The following is a 22,691-nucleotide window of genomic DNA, read 5'->3' as shown; positions in this document are numbered from 1 at the left end:
AACAAAGCACAAAACCATGACAAACAGTATTAACTGGCGCTTTGTTGGAAAAACACGTCTAAATGTAAAACAGGCACGCGGTACATCCAGAAATGAGGAATGTGCGGATGTGATCGATGAGCAGTTACAAAGACAGGCTACGGCAGGTGGTGCGGTCACGTATACGAGCTCTCAGGCCACGTCCACACTATGCCGAGTAAATCCGAAAACACAATTTTGCCCTTCCATCTGTGCTACACCTTCCTCTAATCCACTGCTAGTTCAGCCTCATCAGATTATCCACAAACCCTGATTTTAAAAAAAACAAAACAAAAACCTAAAAACTTGCTTATGCTTTTTATAATACTTCAGCCAAACAAAATTAAAATACAAGTGACCATTACTTAAAAGACTGCTTTTGCAATTTGTTGATTATGGCTGGAAAGAAAAGAAAAGAAAAAAAAATCAAACAAAAACTGTGCTCCTGCTGTGTTCACTGAAGAGTAGAAATCATTTCTAAATTTTGACAGCATGGCGTTTATGTTGTCAACTCACAAAAATGGACACACTCTTCCTTGGTATACCCCTTGGAGGGAAATGCAGGGTGTTTTTTCATGACAGCATTAATTCCTCCTAAGTTTACACTATGAACCACATGACATCGCAGGTCAGAAATTCATGAGACAGATTTTCTAAAGTCTGACTCCCGTGAAAGGTCACTGAAAGCTGCAGCCTCTTGAATCAGCGGAGGTCGGTCTAAGCAAAGCTAAATGTAGCCTGTCATGGTAAACGTTAAATAAAACTTGGTAGATTCCAACAGTTTTTGGATGGACGGTCTCCAGACGTATTTCACTACGCCGTGAGTTTCCAGCTTTCGAAAAGGACATTTATGATGGACTGCTGGATCGCTGGAACGCCGGCTTAGTGAAGACGGACTGCCAACATGGAGAAAAGACAAAAGATGTGTTTTCAAATTTATCCAAAATGTGGACACGTTCTTAGTTTACCTTAGCAAAGGAACATTTCTCTCATGGCACAGACTGTTACTGTGTTCATACTGCTAGCAACCATTTCTCCTAGTTACTGCCTGATGGTCAATTTGACCAAACTGATTGCTTCTTGTGATGCAAATGCGGCTGTAGCTGCAGGTATTATAGGATATTCAGTAATGAGAGTATGTGATTTGCTGCTGGCAGTCAGTCACAAACTGTAATGCTCAGCTGCACACAAATAGTCCTTGCTGTGAAATGAGGATTGAATACAGTCGGGCCTCCCCAACAGGTTTCTAGTTAAGAAAATAAATCAGTTCCCCTGAATGTTTTTGTTTGGGCTACAGCAGGGACACATGGTTTGAGGCCAGCAGCCAGTGGACATGTGGGTAATCTCCTTTAATGCCAACACAACAACAATGCAATATCTCTATTTATGCGATGGGAACATGCTGTTGTCAATTATGAACAGTGCAACATGTTTGTTTTCCACATTGAAAAACAAACTGTGGAAGAAACTGAAGAACTGTGACAAACACAGCTGCTTTACTAGATACACAGGATGGCACAAAGTCTTTCAAACGACAATAGGCTGTAAATGTTTCCTACACCACGCACACACACAAACACACACACCACTATAGAGTAATAAAAATGAAAATAGCGAGAAATCATTAAAAAATAATATGCGAGAGCCACTTCAGACTTAAAAGCTGTAATATCTAGTTTTTGAGGGAAAATTAGAAATTTAAAGAGTGTATTACGCTGTGTGTTAGTAGAGAATGAATTAAGCTTCCCAAGAGGAAAATGGAAACAGTGATTGAAGTTACAAATTAGTTGTTTCACTGTGGTGGGCCACCCCTCCCACAAAGTATATAATATAAAGATGCCTCCAAACAATTATTTTGGGATTTGTGATGAGCTTCTAAATAAATTCTAAACAATCTCTTATTAGAGGCATTTTTCCTCTACCCAAAGCGACATTACATCTACAATATTCAATGAGGCATTACTCCAATACTTTTAATGCTATCAAGCTAAATTTAAAGCAATTTCTTTTATGATTAAAGTGAAAAGTGAGTTAAGCCAGAGATAAGCTTTGCAATGAAACACACTCATGAACACAGCAAAGTCTTTGGTGGAAGCTTTTCATACATCTTTTCTTCTCATGAAATACAGCTGGCAGTGCGTGCGTGCGTGCGTGTGTGTGTGTTTTTTTGTCTGCGAGTCTTCTCAAACCGACCTGTAGAGAGTGTGTGTTTTGCAGGTTCTGCAGTCCTTCCTTGAGGCTCTGGACTTGGCTTTTCAGCTGCTGTTTGTCCTCCATGCTCTTCTCCAGCTCGGCCTCACGCTGCTTCAACTCCTCCCTCATTTTCAACAGTTGCTGCAAAAAGAAGAGGAGCAAGCCGCTAATGTTACTACAGTACTGATCTAGATAACCGCTGCTGTGCTAACCTGATACTGAACATCTCTGAAAGCAGAAGGACAGTCAGACACTCATGTGATTAACACTTAGCATCAGACTCATATTAGGCAGTGGGTTCATTCAAATGAGACCTCATGTGGGCTTGATTACTTTTGCTGACGTCAAAATATGACCCAAGTCGAGGACTGGATATTATAGGCAACTTTCTGATTTCTAATTTTGAATGAATCAGTTTGTATCAATCAATGAAAAACTGCATGTTAGCTCAAGCACATAACACATCAGTATTACATCAAGCAGAGGAGAGAAATGCAACAAATATATAGCATACAGGTTTGCCATTTACGTCCCAGAAGAAAATAACTGCTCTTTCCAACTTTCTGGAAAAAATCTACATTTCATGTCAACCTTTTGCTTTTTTGATGAACTAAGATAGCACAGCAACTAGACTGCTGGTTTTAAGCCTAGCCTATTCGACTTAATTAATCAGAATTGATCATTAATCATTAATTCACCAATGTATCATATAAACCTCTTAATTTGCTAATTGCACATAGAGGATAACAACTGGATAAAAATATTTCAATTTTAAAAATTAATATTTTGATTTACAATATGCTTGTTTTTTTTCTCCTTTCCCTCCAAAACATCTTGGGGCCGGATGAGATGTGCTCACGGGCCGCATTTGGCCCGCGGGCCGTATCTCTGACAGCTGTGATCTAACCCAGACTCTTGCTGGTAATCTGTGCAGTTGCTGATAGTCACTTACAACTTAAACAACCAATCAAATACTGCCTTGCTGAAGGTGCTGCTGAAAATATTTTACTGAGCAAAAGGAGATATTGTCAGTAATTTAAATTTTTTCTACTTCTAAGAAAAGTAATTTACCAAATCTTGTGAATAATTACCAAGACATATTCACAAAAATTACAAAAACCTTAAGGAAATTAACACCCTTTGGGGTTTAGCTTTTCTTTGGGTAAAATGGTTTATATTGCTTTGATAGTTAACAAACTATATTTATCTTCAGGTTCAGTTTCTCTTTTGAAGTTCCCTTTGCTCAACTCAGTCGAGGAGGTTCATCCCCCACTGTGTTGATTACAGTACAAAGCAGTTTTGGGAACTGTTCAGGGTGTGTGCGCAGAAATTTTTCACCTGAATACAGCAAATCACTAGGGGTCCAAGCAACAAAGCTGCTGGAGCCGTATCGCTTTTGCTCTCATTATAATTTCTTTATGTCTTTTTCTTTTTTTTTCTCTGTCAAAAATGTTTGTGCAGCAAAAAACTGTGAAACATGGAAAAAACACAAAAATCAACAGATGGGTTGCAAATTCCACTACGTACTCAGGCACAAAAAAATGACACCCACTGATCCCAAGGTGGCGCTGTAATAATCACATTTACGCAATTAAAACAGTTTGACCTATTGTCAAAATTATTGCATCATTTTAGTCTCTCAAATCTTCTGCATCTTTGCTCAAATGGGCTTCAGCTCTAAAAATATCAAATTTTACAACTTTTTCTTGATTTTCTCAAAATCCTATTTCAGATATCTCATCCAAAACCACAGGGCCAATCAAACCAAAATTTAGTCATGCTCATCTACGGTCTTCACTGACCATAAAGTGTTGTCAATACATTTTGATTACACAAGCCAATTAATTTTAGCTTACAAAATAAATAAACAAATACATAAATAAATAAAATAAAATAAAGTGGGGGGCACCACAAATGCTCTTGAAAAGGTCTTTGCTTGCGGTTTATAAAAATCTCATGTGTGCTGCTTTGGATAAAAGCGTCTGCTAAATGTGAATTGTGTGAAATTGTGTAATTCTAAAAGTTTTTATCTCATAATTGGCTGCAAGGATTTATACAAAATTAAATTTTCTCACAAGCTTGCCAGCACATCCATTGATGTGTGACAAAAGTTTGCCTTTGGTGGTCAGTTCAGAAGTCAAATGTTTGATCAAACTTCACTAAAATATCTGACACTACATTCAAAACCAGCAGAATGATGCGGGGTTGTTTTACAAGTATTTTATCCACAACAGTTGAATTGTTTTGATTTTTTTTTTTTTTTTTTTTAAGTTTAAAAAGCCAAAAGAGATCCAAACTTCCAGGGTTAAATCACCATGTGGCTGAATCCTTCTCGCCAACAATGTGACAATTCATGTACATTATGTGCTGTGTTTTCAAGTGGTTAATGAGGTCATATTAAGTCGAAGATTGTACTGTAAAACTTTTCTCCTGCATATATTGTAATAATGAAACAAGTATGTGGTTGGTCTCTCTCCTTCATCAGAATTAAAATCACTAAAGTGACTTTTCTTGGCTTCATGGAGCCTGTTTGATGCTGCTCATGGCTTTTCAGAATTGTCCAATAAGCATCAAAGCTCAGTAAGCTTTCAAGCTGCCTGGACTGTGCTCATCACTGCATGCGGCTACATTTGTGAATGCTCTTCTACTACAATAGTCATGTACACTATAATTCACAAAGAGGAAACAGGCTGAAATTACATGCTGATAATGTTTCACGGTAATTTGCGTGACCGTGTGATACAACTTGTGGACCCTGGCAATGAGAGATATCTAATTTTGGTATTTTCCAATTCATTTAATCCATTCAGCTAATCTTTTCATAAACACTTCATGAGAGATGTATGTAGGAAAGGTAATTACTTTCTGCTGGTTGAAATGAACAGCGGGACCTTAATGGACTCTCTTATGAACATGAATCGATCATAATTTCCATTACCTGTGACAGCTACCTGAGTGAGAACACTTGACAAATGCAAGAAGGAATCAGTTCAGTAGTTCTTTAGAATTTAAAAAGGTAAAATTTCAAGCCTTCTGAACAGCAAAGAGGCTGTTCTTTTGAATGTGGAAATTTCATTAGAGAACCTGTAAACTCGAGATGGGGTGGATCACGTCCAACTGTACAGCCGGTATGACATTTGAGGTGTGAAAATATAACAACTTGATTAATAAATTTACACCTATCTTGGGTAAGTACACACACACACACACACACACACACACACACACCACAGTTATAACCACCATGAGGATGTACTTATCAGGAAAAGGGAAGGCTGAAGACCGTGTACAACATAATTTAGAAACGGACACGTGACATTCAACACACTCTTGCAAGGACAAAAACAATATCTAATATTTTCAATATAATTATTCTGTAAACAAGGGATCTGAAGGGGAAGCTTGGTACTTGTGACAAAAGGTAGGTGTATGCCCTAAGAGTCATAAAACCCATCCCACTGGTGACGTTGGCGCCAAAGCCTCTACAACACCAGGATATACCTGAAAATACTATTTTTGAGCTGCCCTTTAGAAAAGACTAACAGCTGCCCTCGACAGCTGCACTATTTTACTTGTTCCCAGATAAATCTTGGTTTCCCTTTAAAGTGCTGGCTCATGAATAAATGATAGTGGAGTTTTTCATCTGGCATGGAAAATTCAACGGGGTGACCCGAGTGATCTTATTTTTAAAGAGAACTCGGTGCAGAGCAGTAAAGAACAGGAGATTAAACTCATTGTCTGCAGGTTGATTGGAAATAAGCACATAGATGTGTGTCTGCACACACGCACACACACGCACGCACACACACGCACTACCTTCTGCATGCCCTGCAGAGCCTGCTGCAGGAAGCTGAGCTGCTGAGAGTGTGTGTTGTCCTCCTCGCTCCTGATTGGCTGGTTTTTGCCCTGTTCCTGTTTCAGCAGCTCCACTTCGTTCCTGTAGGCGTCCAGCTGGCAGCGCAGGGAGTCATTCTCCTCTTTTAAGGCTTCTGCTTGGGACAAACCTACGTAAAGATATAGTACATACGCCGAATAGCACGGGGAAATGAAGCATATTAGGGCTTGTTCATTATCTGCAACATTCTGCCATTTTGGTGACTCAGTTTACACATCATTACCAGAGATTATTAGCCAGCTGGGCCTTAGTTTCTGCATTCTCAAGAATTAAAGCTATCTCTCACCCTAGTAAGCTTAATTGGCCCTGATGTGGAGGAGAATCTATTCCAAATTAAATATTCCCTAAGATGAGTGTCTGTTTTAGAGTGATGTCTGCAGGTGTGGAGATGCTCCTATTCACTTGCATGACAGCAGGATTGTGGATTGAGAGTCCAAAAATTAACTGAACACCACCGTCCAAGATTTGAATACTTATTTTTACGTCAATTTGATCCAGTAACAGTAAGTTGGATGGCCAGGTTGTGATGTTTTGATATGCAAAATAGGTAACTCGTTATTACAACAGTGACATAATATGCAGCTATTATCACAATTTACTTCTCTGCCCCATGATGTGTATTGTCATATTTTTATTGATTATATAAACTGGGTTTCAACACATTGTTCCATCCCTACCGCAAGGTGTTCAAAATTTTAAAGCAAATTTTCAGATTGTATGCTTCCACATCAAACACCCTACAGTTCACTGAATGGTTTGATAATCTGAGTGTGCCTTGTGTAGTACCTCTCTGCTCAATAGGTCAAGTCAATTCTTCAGCAGAGAGAGGAGACAGTAGGTATTATTACTCTATAAGACCTCCTCAGCTCCATAGATGTCTTGTATTATCAGCTCTGCTCTCCTGCTGTGGGCCTTGAGGGGAGGCTCATTGGGACAGTGCGATACACTGACTGGGCTGCAGAGATAAGACCTCTCCTGTGTTTCCTGTGTGTGTGTACATGCATGTAAGTGAGTGTGTGTGTGAGTGTGTGTGTGTGTGTTGTTGTGCGTGTGCGTTCATGCGTGCATGCATGTGTGGCTGGTTAAGTTTTGTGTAAGTGCTCATGAGCGCTGCCTGCAGTCTATCCTGGAGGACCACCGGCAGCGGTAATGAGCTCTTGCTACGTGTGTGTGTATCTGTGTGTGTTGTGAATGTATGTGTGTTTTATTCTCCCAGCAGGATGAAGGTTTGAGGTGAAGAGAGTATTGATCAGAAAGCCTCATCAACTCAGTGTGAGGGGATGTCAACCGCTTGGCCAGATTCTGACCAATTCCCCTTCTGTTACATAACAGGCAGTTCTATCGACCGAAATGACATCCACGCTCGTGCGTGCGCAAACACACACTTACACGCACACACACACACACACACACACACACACACACACACACACACACACAAACACACACACAAGTGGCTTCTTTTCGTTTTCTGAACAACAATCATGAGTCTGAAGACACTTGGTCTAAATTCACATTTTTTTGAGGTTATCGTCAACACAGGTGTTTTTTACAGGGCTGGTTGAGGTGTAAACATGCCCCTTTGCTTAGAGGTTAGTATTTTAAGAGGTGTAACAATCAGCCTGTAAACAGTAACACAAAGAAATGACATATTAACACCTGTCACCTCAGCCAATCCTATGAAATCTAACAGAATGACAGGTTTCTGACAGCAATGCTAATTACTGATATCTAATAGGCAAGGCTGCAAAAGAGTGGGGGTTGTGCTGATGACTACATTTACATACATTTGCATGCTAATTGGAGAAGCTGTCAAATTAGCAAATAGCAGAGATCAGAATGATTAAAAAGCTGAGAGAGAGAGGGAGAGAGAGAGAGAGAGAGAGAGAGAGAGAGGTGAGGGAGAGAAAGAAAAACAGGTGAGGGAGGGGGCACAACAAGTGACAACGAAAGAGCAGCATAAGTGAGAATGCAAAGTGTTTTGGTGACTGTAACTGCATGTTGCCCTGGTGACTACTGTAACTGCTATGGGTTACGGTAATGGCGGCTGAGACGAGTAGCACTGTTAGTTTTTGTTGCTTCAGCAGACATGAACAGACTCTTTTGAGCAAAAAACGGGAGTTTATGGCCCTTCAGTGGTACACAAAACAGTTGAAATGAGCGGACAGCTGGCAAGTGTGCAAACACATGAAACACACACAGACACGCACACACACACACAAACTCCCACACACATACTCCCTTACTTTTCCAGGTGCAGCTGTGTACATCCACTTGGGTGAACGCGGGTGGATACTGTTCAGTAGTTATGGTCAAATAAATTGTGCATAGTGTCAGCATCTTGATTTACTTAGTATGTGTTTTTTTTTTTTTGTTTTGTTTATATCAGATGGTCGTCAGATGCTAGCAGGATGATTACTGTCATTTTCAGTCAAACACAGATGTCTCCCTTTGTTATTTATGGCCTTCTGCGTTCATCATCTTGTGATCTAGATAAATCTCAGCCTGGCCTTCGGAAAGAATTGTTTAACATTTACTCTCTTTGTTTAGCGTGAATCTGTGCATGCACGTACACACCTGAGTCCTCGGAGTCCTTGCTGTCGGTGACAGGGGCGTCCTCCATGTCATCGTCAGACATCTCCATCTCCTCCTCTCGTCTGATGCCCATCAGCTGCTCATTGTGCATGTTTCTTATCTCCTGGAAAACATAATGAAAACAGTAGCGGGTCAATACATGCAAACTGCAAAGAGTCATATGTGATTCACATTTCAATAGGTCTTATTGAGCTACAGAGCTGGATTGTCGCTAAAAGAAAGCACTCAGTAATCAGTAGGACACCTCTGGCTTCCATGGTTGAGGTTATGCTTTGTGGTAGTGAGGCTGGTATAAGCTTTAGTGATAAGGAATACTATCAGCAGATTGGTGCACAATGAAATAGTGTAAATGAGTAAAGAAGAAATGGATGGTCTGGGGGCTGGAGCTTAATTTTCCCTCTGGCACAGCGATAGGGCAGATGGTAGCAGAAACACAGCCAGACATAACAGTTTGTACTTCACTGTTCTTTCGTACTTGGGAAGAATATTTAATGCAGCCACAATACACATAATGTGTGTAACATGCACAACCACAGCTCGAGTCTTGTTTTGAATGTTATTTTTGAGTACAGACGGTGAAAACCAATTTCCTCTATAGAGGACGATAAAGAATGAATCTGAATCTGAATCTGACTCAGAAATACCAGACCACCATCACTTCAGAAGGTTATACCTGCTGCGGATAAGTATTGATTCAGAACAACAAAATATGAGATGTTTCTCTGTATGCGCATCATGTGTACTGTTGGTTAGCCGCGCCTCTGTCTTGATCTGACAGGCTGCACAGCTGGAAAACTAGCTGTAATACCGTGAAATACCAATCCTCTCTGCTTCCTTTCACCCTCGCTAACAGACTGACTGGCTGCAGCGGTGCTACTACAGCCTTGAAACCGGTAGCGGGGCCAAATGGGTCTGTGTGAGTTTCAAAAAGTTGTATTAACCAGGCTTGTGGAATTGATTGCAAATGAAACTGAAATGTTACCATTCCGAGCCAAGGATGAAAAGCAACCTTGTGTTATTTTTTTTTTCCACACTCCATGCTCTGACCAAAGCATTGTCATAAAGTCTGTGGGGATCTGTGCTACCATGGGTAATCTGATATACAGTTAGCCTTCAGCTTTTCTTCCCTACTGGGGGTAGATGACCGGCCTGCACTAGCACACTGTGCGTCCTCTAGCTGACTGCAGTTAATGGGGCAAAAGAACTAAGAACATAGTCAACTGTGCTGTAAAGAGTGCACTCCCACACTTTCCCGCACACACAAACACACACTCCACATCCCATACACATGTATTCACACAACATGCACATGCACTAACAATACCAGTGGACAGAGGCATTGCATGTCTGCTCTGTCAATAAAAGTAACACCAACGGACTTAGCACCATTCCTGAAGAGCTGAAGGGAGTGAAAGGCTGCCCAACAGTAAACAAACTTATAACCATCTGTCAGCTGACTGTATCACTCTGAGCCCGTGGCAGAGGTCAAACAGGTAGTCCACATGCACACGCACGTGCACCAACACACAACCATCTGGTGTGTGTGGAGCTCATACATCCACTGCACATGCACACAGACTCACACACACACACAGCACAAAACAATGATACAGAGAGGCAGCTGTTTGAGTCTGAGTCTGCCCCTGAGCTGCCGCCAGTTGACTCCCCTGCTCATTCCTCCATATTTCACCTCCAGGCCAGTGAATCACACTGAATATACAATATGACATGAGAGAGTGAAACTGGCTGCTTATTTGATGATAAACTACCCCTGGGTAATGGTGCCTACTTACCTATGCTCTTTCGACTGGCCAGTGATGCATGCTAACCCTCTATACAGCCCCTGAGGCTGGACTCTTAGGTCCACATGTGAAATTTTAATTCAATTACATGTAAATTTAATGGAATAATTTTAGGAGCATGATCTATAAAATAACTAAAAATACCCATTGCTACTTTGAATCTCAAATTACACATGTGCTCCCTTTGTTCTTTTCTGGGTGGTATGAATTTAGTTTAGAAGCATCTGAAACTTAAATGGCAGAATCCCGGTGTGTGTGTGTTAGCTTATTAAATATAGACCTCGTTCACCAGTTTGATTCCATGTTGACTCCTGCTGGTCTGATTTCCTACTGTGTGTAAACTTGCAAATTAATCCCAAGCGGAGAGCAACAGAGAGACAACAGACGCAGCTGAGGTTAATAGTGACTCAAGAGCACCGAGTTCCATTGACTCCATCTGTCTGTCACTCTCTCTTATACACACACACCACACACACACACACACGCACACACACACACTCACACACACACACTCACACAAAGTGCATCCGCTATAAAAAAAGTCAGCTGCTAAAGCACTAGAGGTGAAAGCTGCTAAAGAGTGCAAAAGTAGGACACAATATTTGAACCAAGAATTAAGATGAAAAGGCATTTCTCAAGTTATCTGAGGGAGGACCTATTCATTAGCATTACCATCCAGAGTATTTTCTTTTCTTGAATCTATTAGTAATGTTGCACTCCTACCAGAGCATTCATAGGGTATATAGTACCTTTTACATTTGGAGCAGGCCATTATTATTAGCCTGAGAAAGAATGGACAGAAGCAGATCCCTGAGGCCAGATGAAAAGACATTCTGTTCCAGATAAATAGAGGAGAGAAAAGCGTCTCTAATGACTGGATCCCTGAGAGACCCTTAAGGTCTGAGCGAGGAGGAACAACTATGCAAAATCGGTTGTATTGACGTCACAGATGCAGGCATTTACACAAGAATTGACAGATAAGCATGCCTCATCTTAACGCTTGCTCATCAAGTGTGTGTGAGAAGAGATCACCACACAGGCTACTATCATTGGCACAGCATCTGCCATTGTGAGCAACATTATTTGAACTGGCACTTAAAAAATCACCAGAGTGTGTCAGGCGTCAGGACAGTAGCGTGTCGACTCAGCTCCTGTTTCAGTTCTATTCTGGTGTGATCATGTTGCCGTTTTTATGATTCTGCAGCGAGTTGGAGCAACAATACAGTAGCAGTTTTACTTGCCTCCCAACACCTACCTTTATAGAGAAGTTTTTCAAATATACAGATTTAATGCTGCTTCTGCTGTGTGTTTTTGTCCTTGATGAGTGTGCAAATGTGTTGTGTTTGTGTGTGGCAAGAGATGAGACTGTCAATTACACCGTACATCAGCTGTTTTTACACAGAGTTCCTGGGAAACCTCCAGAAAAGGAAACTTACCAAGCAGATCTGATCATATCAGGTCCCCTAGACCGATGAATATGCCACAGTCCAGCACCCGCCATAACATAAAACATATTTATACTAATTAAATAACCGTTTTGAAGATAGCACATATTGAGGAAAAAACTGACAGTATTAATACGCCCACATCTCAAGATGTCCAAGCTCAATATTCTACTGAAACAAACCTAGATATCAGTCATTTCTTCTGTCTATTGGATGAAAACAAAGAGAGAGAGAGAGAGAGAGAGCATAATAAGAGAGTTCCAAGTTGTTAAAATAGGTTAAATAGGTAGAGGAGATGTATACAGATTTACCTGTGTTCTGGACACCCTTAGAGATGGAAAACTCACCCAGCAGCTCGTATCCTTTCAAAGGAGGAGGAAGGGTGGGGGTGTGGTTGGGGGCAGAGTACAGGACAAAGGCCCTGACCTGGCTGCACTGAGCAGACAATAGACCTGTGTCTGGTTCTATTCAAATGACTTATTTTGACAATGACCTTACTTCACTTCTGAATTTACCTACTTTTTGATACTTTCTGTGTCTCCCTAGCCATGTCTATTATACTGCAGGTCTAAGGGAAGTAACTCAAGAAACTGATGCCAACATCAAGAACTCTAAAACAAATGAGTGGGAACGGCAGGAGGGAGATGGTTATGCTCAAGTTATGAACAAAATGGGATAAAGCCTGATTTTTCTATGATTCAAGTGAACAGTAGAGTAAAATGAGATTGCACCAACCTCTGCTTGTTTGCGCCACATGTCCAGGTTCTTGCGCTGAGCTTTGGAGAAATGGTCCCATGCCTTTTGTTTGGAAGCAGCTTGGAATACAGACACAATCTGTTCAACTGTGGCAGGATGCAGGTAAGGGCCAGAGATCATCCAGAGACAGAGACAGAGAGCGAGAGAGAGCGAGAGAGAGGGGGAGAGAGAGAGAGAGTGAAAGAGAAAGAGAGAGAGAGAGAGAAAGAGAGACAGGGCGGGTGGGAAGGAGCAGAGGAGTGAAAAAGTGGAGTCAACTAGGGATGTAAAGAACTGTATGTGGTGTATGTGGTGTGTGTGTGTGTGTGTGTGTGTGTGTGTGTGTGTGTGTGTGTGTGTGTTTGTGTCTGCGCACGCATGTGTGTGATCTACTTACCAGCTGATGCCAATGCATCATCCTGTGATGGGTAGTTAGACAATTCCCATATACAAACCTTCATAAATCACACAAACTGTATGCCCAACATACTAAAATACATACAATATACTGATTGAGACAGAGCTGTGCCTTGCAGTCCCACTACTACTGATGTAGTAACCTTTGTAACTGGGGAAGGTCTGCTGAGCATGTTCACAATTGGGAGCTGCCAAGAATAACCTCAGTCTCCTGTTGGCAACCGAGCAGGGCCGCTGGAGCAATGGGCAGTTAAGTACCTTACTCAAGGACACCTTGATGAAGTGGGAGAGTGTTAGGCCCGTTACAGTCACAATGCATGCCAACACAGAGGAAGATGCAAAGGGCATTCCTTGTGTTTGTGTGTAGCAATTCGTGCAGCTGAAAACTTGCAACGTGACACGAACGTCTGTTACAATGTTACACACATCAGGTGGGGGCACTAAATAGAAAGTGCAGGTAAAAAGGAGGGAAGGAGAAGGCATAGTATTTTTATGTTCCTGTGTAAACAAATGGCAAAAATGGTATGATTAATTCATACCTTTTTTTTCTGCAAAACTGATTTTGGTGGTGTTGCAGCATCACGTAAAGCACACATTCTCCATAATAGCCATTTTAAATATCTCTCTGTAGCATATTATTGCTTTTGTTTCCCCGATGTGGAAAAATATGGATAACCTCAGGCTGGACTAATCAGAGTCAACCAATGTGCGTGTACTTGGTGCACATAATCTTTTGGATATTTTGAATGCACACATCAAGTTCACTGAGGTGGACATAAGCGAAAGTCATGTAAACTAGCCACTGCAAGCAGGTTAACTTTTACTACATACACAGACAACAAATGCACCTATATTTATGTACTGATACATTCTGCTGTCATACAGGCAGAAGAATGAAGAAACCGCAGTTAAAAGCTTCTCCATTTCGACCTCCCAGCAAGGCATCACATCCCGCTAAAAGGTCTAGAAACCTGAGACAGTGCTCAACAAAGTGCTCCAATTGTCACTCAAACGAGGGGTGGCAGTCAGTGCTGTCAAGATATTAAGATCATGGACTTTATCTCATGTATAACAACATAGTGAACATAAGTAGGATACTGTAGCTGGACATTATCCAGATCAGAAAATGCAAGCAACAAAAAGTGTAAATGGGGCCAATAATGAATATCATTAGGACCAAACAGTGATTGTGGCTGTAAGCATATTTGGCCTTGTTTTCAAAGCAGAGCAGATTGCCTGTTATTTGTTTATGGTAAAATTCCATTTATTTTCACAGTCTATATAAACCTTTGCAAATTAAATCGGCTGTAATGTTTGTACCTGCTGATATATTCACTCTCTTGAAAATGATAACAGAAGAAAGAAAATGTTTCCATCACAACAACCCGCCTCCTCAACAGTGACTCTCTCGCTGCAGGCGGCATTAAAGAAACTTCCCAGACTGTTAGAGTAAAAGAGTTTGGTTAGGACCAAGCAAACAAACTTCTGGTCACAAGCCTCAATTTTAACTTCCTCCCACTATCCTTACCTACACTGTGTATCCCAACAGTGACTGTGGGAGTAGACAGTGTGTGTCAGAGTGTAGTTTGGTTACAGTGTATTGATGTAGCCATTCCACTATCAGCTATCTACCCAATGTCTTACAGGTGGTCACAGAGGACAGCACAAGGGGCCTATGTATCCCAGAGGTCCTAATGTACACACAGGGAGTCAATAAGCCTACCAGCTAAGTTTCTGTGTGTGTGTGTGTGTTTGTGTGTGTGACTGTGAGAGAGTGTGTGTTTGCAGAGTGGTGAGAGTGAACAGAACAGGGATCAATAGTGTCTTCCCAGAACCCTGTAATTTGATGGAGTAAATCGATGGTGGAGGCAGAGGAGAGAGGAAAGGGTGCGTGGTTGTGTAGGGGCTTTTAGGACTGTCAGTGTGATTGTATGTGTGTGTGTGTGTGTGTGTGTGTGTATACAGCATTCTTGTATTCTGCCAGTATGAGCACATGAGCATACTCCCTTCATTATTAAATTTTGTCATAAACTCGATAGCAAGTAACCTAAGAGAAGGGGTAGACAGCAACAAAGACAGATATCGCTAGCAAATATGATTAATTTGGTAAAATGGTCTTAAGGCTTGTGTACCTAACTTTTTAGAGTATGTGGACAAAAATATAAACTCAAACAGGTCAAATGGCACCCACCTGAGATTCAGTACATTGTCCAAGTTGGTCCCACCCACAATGCAACACCTAAAGCTAAGCTGAGCTAAAACACATAGCTAAGGTAATATAGGTAGATACTGTAGATACTTTACTTTTTGGTAGGAGGGAAAATGAGCATGCACGGCAGTAGTGCATGCACATATGCACAAGACACGATTGGGCTGAGATTGCGACACTTCCTTAAGGTGATTAGTTGTTTGATTCATCCCAAACAGATTTTAACAAATGAGATTATAGTCCCAGGAGCAGCCCAGAAGACCAGATGTTCTTCACGGTGCATTTAGGGTGGATCGGATGCTTGGGGTATAATGGTGGGTTGTCAAAATTATAAGGGTAAAAAATTACCTGCACAGGCTTTAAGGTTCTAAATGATGATGTCACTAGACTCATTCTAACTGTTATCATTTTCAAAACTGGGAATAAATTTAAATGGGACAGCAGTGTTTCAAAGGCATTCCTATTTAAGAGGACAGGGAAAATTCCTATAATGAGCTACAATACTCCATCAGAGTCAGATCACCATGCACGCCAACTGGGAGAACTGACACACAGCATTTATGTGATATGGGCTGACTTTGTTTCTAAGTGAGGCAGGTATAACCTCCTTGCATGAGCCCGTTCTCTCTTAACATTAGTATGGCTAACATCACACCAAGAAGAAGACAAACTCATGAATAGAAATAAGTGTTTGTATGGATTGCAATGACGGAGGACGGCTATTAGGAGAAACAGAGGCTCACTCTCGCTTCCACACACAACCTTCCTAACCTGCTATATCTACTTGCTGCTTATCTAATAAATGAAACAATACATTGGTCATTTCACTATGCATTCAGGGGTGTTTGCATTCTACTTAACATGCATGCTATAGCACATATTATTGGAATGCCACAGGCATTGGTTTAAGCTGGGAACCGCAAAGCCAAAGCTGTCAAAGGTGGAAAACAGCAGTAGATTTTGCCTTTGGCCTTTTATGTTATTAGTAAGAGGTAAAGATGTATTATATCATTGCCCTGACTTGGTTTCACACAGTGGGTGTGCTGTGCTCTATTCACAAATTTTCTTCCTTTCTTTCTACTGAGGGCACACAGCCTAATATTCTAATCCAATCAGTGCCATCAATTTTTTTTGTCATGTTTTCAAGACTTGTGTGTGAATAGACTACACATTATTGGGGAAACTGATCCAAAGTCTTGGAATATCTTGTGAAAGAGGAGCAGGATATTGAATCCCTAGTGACAGAGCACAGACTGCCTGGAGGTACGACACTGTCTAGCCTCTTAGCACTCCCATCTCTGCGATGACCAAGCCAGCACTCTATCTGAGATCAGTCCACATCTTATGTTACTGGGCTCATGACTAATCTCTCCTTAGTACCTCATGTCACCCTCAACCTTACAAAATCATAAACCCTTCTCCCATATTTTCATCCTCTACTTGATCTAATCTGTGCTCAACATAATAATGAAAAAATAAAAATAAATAAATTAAAAAATTCACTGGTTCCTTATTTTTTACTTCTCTCCGAGCTCCTCTCCCACAGGAATGTTGCCAGGGCAGTATTGCTCTGCACTCTGAACTCCTCAGCTGTGGAGGCTAAGAATAACTGTAAAGTTTGTTGTAGTGCTCTGATTTTAAGTTTCTGTGGTTAAAAACATCACCACTGTGGTGTACTTGCCTGAAAGGAATAATGTGATTGTAAGACGGCTACCAAAGTAATTAACTTACCTGTAACTGAATTCTCCACAACCAACACACAAAAGGAAATTAAAGAGCCTGGCCTCCATAAGTATAAAACCCACCTCCTTTCGGCTTTCATACGATTAAATGCAACATGCACATGTATTGCTTGTGTATTTATTGTTCTCACATGCTCTCTGCATTGTGTTAGAGTGTATAGGGAGGGTGGGAGAAAGGGAACAACACTATACTTACGTTTCATTAGTATACAAAACTCCAAACAGATCAGTCGTGACCAGGTTTTTATATTTTCTTGAGCTGTAATGGCTGTGTACTGCACTGTAACCTGTTTGTGTCGTATGTATGGTTCTACCAAAGGAAACTTGCACTGAGCCAATGACCCATCAAAGACAAACCTGAGTTTAGCCTCCTCCTGATTATGTACATATACATCACTTCAAGGAATATGGTAAGACTTTTTCATATCACTAAACTTTATATTGATATACCGTACTTGCCTTTAGCCTTCTCATCTACAAAGTTGAGCCCACATATATATATGTACTGTCCTCTACAATAAAGTCTATTGTGTGTGAAATCAATTATGGTGAACTCACATTGAGCCAGTATGCCAGCCAGAGCGGTCTTGAACTTGTCTTTGGCCTCCTCCATCTCCTTCTCATGTTGAGACTTCTCGCTCATCAGCCGGCGGATGTGGCTGTTGGAGGACTGGATCATGGAGTAGAAGTTGTTGGCGTTCCTGCGGTTGACTTCGCCTCGTTCCACCCAGGTCAATAGCACGCGCACTGCCTCAGGAAACTTACTGTCATCTGGCCGACAGGAGAGGACAGGAAATGGAGAAAGAATCAGGGTCAGTGCAGGAAAGATCAAAAAGTTTTCTTTTTTCATTCCAAAATATAAAGTGGAGAGTGAAAGGAAGGACCGGGAGAGAGGGGAGATGACATGCGTCAAAGGTCCAGAGCCAGATTCAAACACGGTGTAGCATTTACATGGAGCTCATTTTAGCTCATCAAGCCAACAAAATGCCCAGGAAAACCAAAACAAACAAGTACAGATTGTGTGCAGTCCAGGGCTCATAATAACATAATTTTGCAAGCTATGGCTAGCTGGCTAAAAACAATTTGCTAAACACTGTAAGAGCAGAAACTCGTTGTAATGGAAAAAGGTTGTGAATTGTGATCCTAAAGCTCTATCTTGTGGTAGGCAGTCATTTAAAAGAGTAAATATCTTAAAAAAATAAATGAGAGAATGAGTAGTCAATTACACAGTATACTCATTCTTTTTTTTTAATCCAAGAGGATTGTATGAGATCGTCAATTTGCAGTTACATTGTAAGGAATTCAATTTAAAGTTAAGGTTTCACAAAATGACTTTCTCATTTGAGTTATACGCTGTTCAATAAACAGATATCGTTTGTAGAAAACAATTTTTTCAAGTGATGTTAACTGTGATGTGCTTTGCACACTGTTATAGAAAGTTTAAGTGAGTGACACTTGAATGACTCCCTTGATGTCCCTGGCACTTCAATGGTCGTGTGGCCAAAGGGGAGAGGAAAAAGCAAAACAATAATCACAGTGAATGTGCGAAAGGTAAACGAAAAGAAATGTCGCCAATAGTTTACAGGCTGTGGAGAAAGGAAAGGAGACAGAGATAAGGAGTCAGGGTCAATATAAGTAAGGTGAGATTGAAAAGAAAAAAACAGAAAGAATAAAGTGTCTGTAAAGTGAAGGGAATGAGGTCAGAGGAAGAAAGGGATAGTTCTGCCAGAAGATGAAAAGGAAAAGATAAAACATATGCGACAATCTGTCACATGTACTTGGTAACATAAAACCACCTCAAGGAACATGCTGACACCTAAGGGAGATGGAGGAAGAAACAAAGAAACACAGAGAGAGGGAGGAAGAGATAGACAGAGAGAGGACTGGACAAAAACTTCCTCTGTATGCTTCTTGTCATCACAGGTAGGAGCGGAGGTTGTGGTGTACAAATATAACTGGCTTTGAAAGGCTTCAACTGGATGGAAAATTCAGGAAGAGAAGTAAATTAAAATCTGCACTGAATAACAAAACCACATGGCTGGAAAAGCACCATAATGGAGTTTTCACTGCCACGGCCAGAAAGAGAACTGAAAAAGACATGCACGCAGATGGCAAAGTGTCAGGAAGTTACAGCCATTTTAGCACGCAATTGTGACTGAGACCCGCAAGTGCCACTGCTCATTAGTGAAACATGTTTATTGAGCCAGAGGCTGAACAGTGGGCTGAGAAGAAAGGACGAGAAGGACGAGAGAAGAATAGAAAGAAAAAGCAGGGAACAGAGAGGAGGGTAGAGGATAATGCAGAAGAGGTAGGAGTATAGTTGCAGAGGTGAGAGGAGGAGGAGCTCAAATTACAGACTCTGTTAAACAATCTTTCTTTAATGTCTTTGGTAAACAAATTCCCTGGATTTTGCTAGTATATTGGAGAGTGGTATTACCAGACATCAGATGCTACTGAGAGCTATTCCTGCTTCGCCTGGTGCCACCCAGTTGGTGCCCTCTGGAGGCACACAAATGAACATGCACACACACACACACACACACTATTTCTCTTCCTACAACTATTTTTCTTCTTTGTGCAATACTTTGTTAGTTTGCAGCTGGCAACATCAATAATGACAGCCCCACAAATGTATCCAGCTTCATTTTCATTTTTCCACTTGTTTTATTTGAAATTACTCTTGCCTTAATTGAAGAAAAACGACTTTAACTATATCCCTCAAGCTCATTTCTTAACTAAACACCACTCCTCCATATTGAACAATTATGCACATATTATATTGTATATTCTTCAAATTACAAGCATTAACACCTCCCAACCTTTGATCTTGTCTCCCAGCTGGCTGCACTCGTGCTCAGAATAGTGGACGATGGGGGGAGGGGAGGGCGGCCGGAGGCGATCCTCCTCCATCTTACGCCGGTGTCTCTCCTCTCGGGCCAACATGCGCTGGCGACACTCCCACTCATAGAGGTCGTCTCTGGCCTGGGCAAAGTCCACGTGAAGACGACCGGTGTCCTTCTTGTCTGTGCTGGAGCCCAGACGGATGCGGTAGCCTGGAGAGATGACAGTAGTGGAATTCAGGAGGAACGGAGAGAGGAGATGGGAGGAGGTGCAGAAAGGAGAAATAAAATGTAAATATGACCAGGGGAGGCAAAAGGGACAACAGTGAATTCATCAATTAAAAGGAGGCCATTCATCTGTTTGGGCAGTTGAATATGTCATTTTCTAATGAGGATTTGTTCAACACGTTCGTTTACCTGCTGGCAAGCAAAATGTTGAAATTTTTGACGATTATCCACTTCACACTTCCCAGTCACATATATGCGGGTCATTCTTTTTTTTTACACTACGCCCACGATTTGCAAACATATCATTGAGTCTCACATCTTGTAGACAGCTCACAATATCAATATTTGCTTCAAGTGGGTAGAGGGAGATGGGAAGAGACACATGGGACTCAAAAGGTATACAAATGAGCTGTCTGAGCTCTCTTTTTCTTGGGCTAATAGAGTGTCTGTCTATCACCTGTCATAATCTATATTTTGACAAGAGACAGCGAGAGAAACCACTAAATAAACTCTTCATTGGGGCTAAATTGATTAATCTGCCTGTCTGGAACCGATCTTTCCTTACCCTTGGTGTTTCTTCTTCTGCCTGTTATATTCCGCCATCTGAGAAATCATACTGTAGCTGTAGGGGTTTTTACAGTAAAGAAGCCCTGCATCCTTTTGCCAGTACACAGGAGACACTCAGAGAGACTAATTACTACTCGAGTGGCACTGGAAGACAATCTCCCTTCATTCCCCCTAACCCTCTTTCTCCCCTTTTCTTCATTGTCACTTATGGCTTTTTGTGGATTTGAAGTGAAATCATGCCCATTTTGTTTACCGGCTGGTTTCAGCGTTCAGAGTCGACCTGTGTTGCGCAAATATATGTTTTTTGTATGTATATCATTTAACACAGTGATTCTTGACAGCTCCAACTCACAGGCTTATCACAGGGAAAGGGAAGCAGTGGGGGATTTCAGAGCGACCAGAAGAAAGAAACGAGTGTGAATTCAGGGTTTCTACCTCAGCCTGTGTGCTCTGCTCCAGGCTCCCAGTCCGCTTCAATATTTCATTTGGGGGGATTTCAATGTGCTGAGGCTGCTGGAGTATGTGTTAAAGCTGGGTCCTGTGTTTATATAGGGTGTGTGTATGTGTGGGGGGGTTAATATTTACGGGGAAGCTACACAGCTCCATCATCTGGGCTAATAAATGGACCATAGCTCCAATCTCACTGTAGGAAAGAAAAAAGGTAAACGAAATCAAAGGATTCTCCTCTCTCTCTCTCTCTCTCTCTCTCTCTGTGTCACTCTCGCTCACAAACACACACACACAAACACGCACAATTTCAGTCTGGCATGCGCGCAATCATGCACACATGTTAAATAATACTGAGCGTATGAATGGAGCAGCTGCTGTGTTAAATGGGCTTTGTCGTGCAGGGATATATGGCCAGCAGTTTGCATAGAAAGATTTAAGACATCTGGGCTGGAGAAGCTGCTGGGAAATGGAGATAAGATAAGAAACCATAAGCCGGTGTCACATGACTTGTCGAGATGGTTTTTTTCCCACTTGATGGTGAATCACTTCCTCCATTGTCTGAGCCCCTAGTGGGTGGTAAAGCAAGCCTTAGTACACTCAAACATTATTAGTATCCCAATTGACCTTAATAGCAATTAAACCAATCTATATTTGCTTGAATTTTCTGTAAGTGCCATTTTCATCCACACAATTCAGTTCCATGAAATGAAACCCTTCATCTATAAGAATACTTACAAATGGAAGACAAATGTTTACAATGGCTTTAGGATGAAGACAGCTCACCAGACAGGAAGAGAGCCTTGTCCACCGTGAACTCCTCGGCGAATCGGATGTGGCAGAAGTTCTTCTTGCTCTTGCGGATGGCGATAATGTCACCACACTGTCCAAACACCTCCATGATGAGCTGCTCGGTGGCGTTCTCAGGTAGGCCGCCGACAAACACTGTCTTACAGCCAGGAGGGCGCTCTCTAGTGGCTGGAGGAGGAAGGTCTGTAAAAATGTAATGGGGGGGGGGGGGGGAAAGAAGAGGCCATGTAGTTATGCCTTGACCTACACTTGCTTACAATATGAAGGCTGTGCTGGTAGAAATATGACCTCCCTCACTAATGAAAGGGGGCACACTCACATTTAACAAGGCCTTATACATCTGAAGTTCACACCACTGACTTGTGCAATGGTTCAGCACTCTGAGAGAACTAAAACTCTATGATGACTATGAATTATGCTCTTTGAGATACAGTATGCCCAGTGGCAAGTACATATTGCTTTGGTTGTAGTACAGTAGCTACAGGACTGTGGCAGGCACATGTCTGAAGCTTATCGCTGGAAATCATTAGTGCAGACCTGTGCATTAGTGCATTAGCGCAGGTCTGACTTTGACAAAATAATTTGAATTTCTTCTCTTTTGTTGTTTTTTCCCTCTCATTTATATGCAAAAATAAGCATTTATGTATAAAATCAATTAACAGAAGACCAAACGAAGTTTTGGGCTTTTGCATTGATCCACAGCTTTAAAATAATTCACAACTAGAGACAGGCTAGCCAGAGGGTTAAA

The 22,691-nt window shown here is 41.5% G+C and overlaps 1 protein-coding gene across 2 annotated transcripts in view; it reads right to left on the bottom strand.

The window, feature by feature from the left end:
• Positions 1-22,691, bottom strand: part of LOC115366736 (ecto-NOX disulfide-thiol exchanger 2-like) — a 194,767-nt gene that overhangs the window by 7,872 nt on the left and 164,204 nt on the right. For both annotated transcript variants that reach the window (XM_030062321.1, XM_030062320.1), the window contains 7 exons: positions 21,920-22,126; positions 19,871-20,104; positions 17,610-17,822; positions 12,684-12,790; positions 8,684-8,804; positions 6,028-6,215; positions 2,212-2,352 (listed from right to left, as the gene is read on the bottom strand). In XM_030062321.1, coding sequence (XP_029918181.1) covers positions 2,212-2,352; positions 6,028-6,215; positions 8,684-8,804; positions 12,684-12,790; positions 17,610-17,822; positions 19,871-20,104; positions 21,920-22,126 — 1,211 coding nt within the window. The remainder of the gene's footprint in view (positions 1-2,211; positions 2,353-6,027; positions 6,216-8,683; positions 8,805-12,683; positions 12,791-17,609; positions 17,823-19,870; positions 20,105-21,919; positions 22,127-22,691) is intronic.

Source organism: Myripristis murdjan, chromosome 10, assembly GCF_902150065.1.
Source record: "Myripristis murdjan chromosome 10, fMyrMur1.1, whole genome shotgun sequence".
In the NCBI taxonomy this organism is placed as follows: domain Eukaryota; kingdom Metazoa; phylum Chordata; class Actinopteri; order Holocentriformes; family Holocentridae; genus Myripristis; species Myripristis murdjan.
Note: the sequence above shows the minus strand (reverse complement) of the source record. Positions and strands in the feature narration are given on the sequence as shown.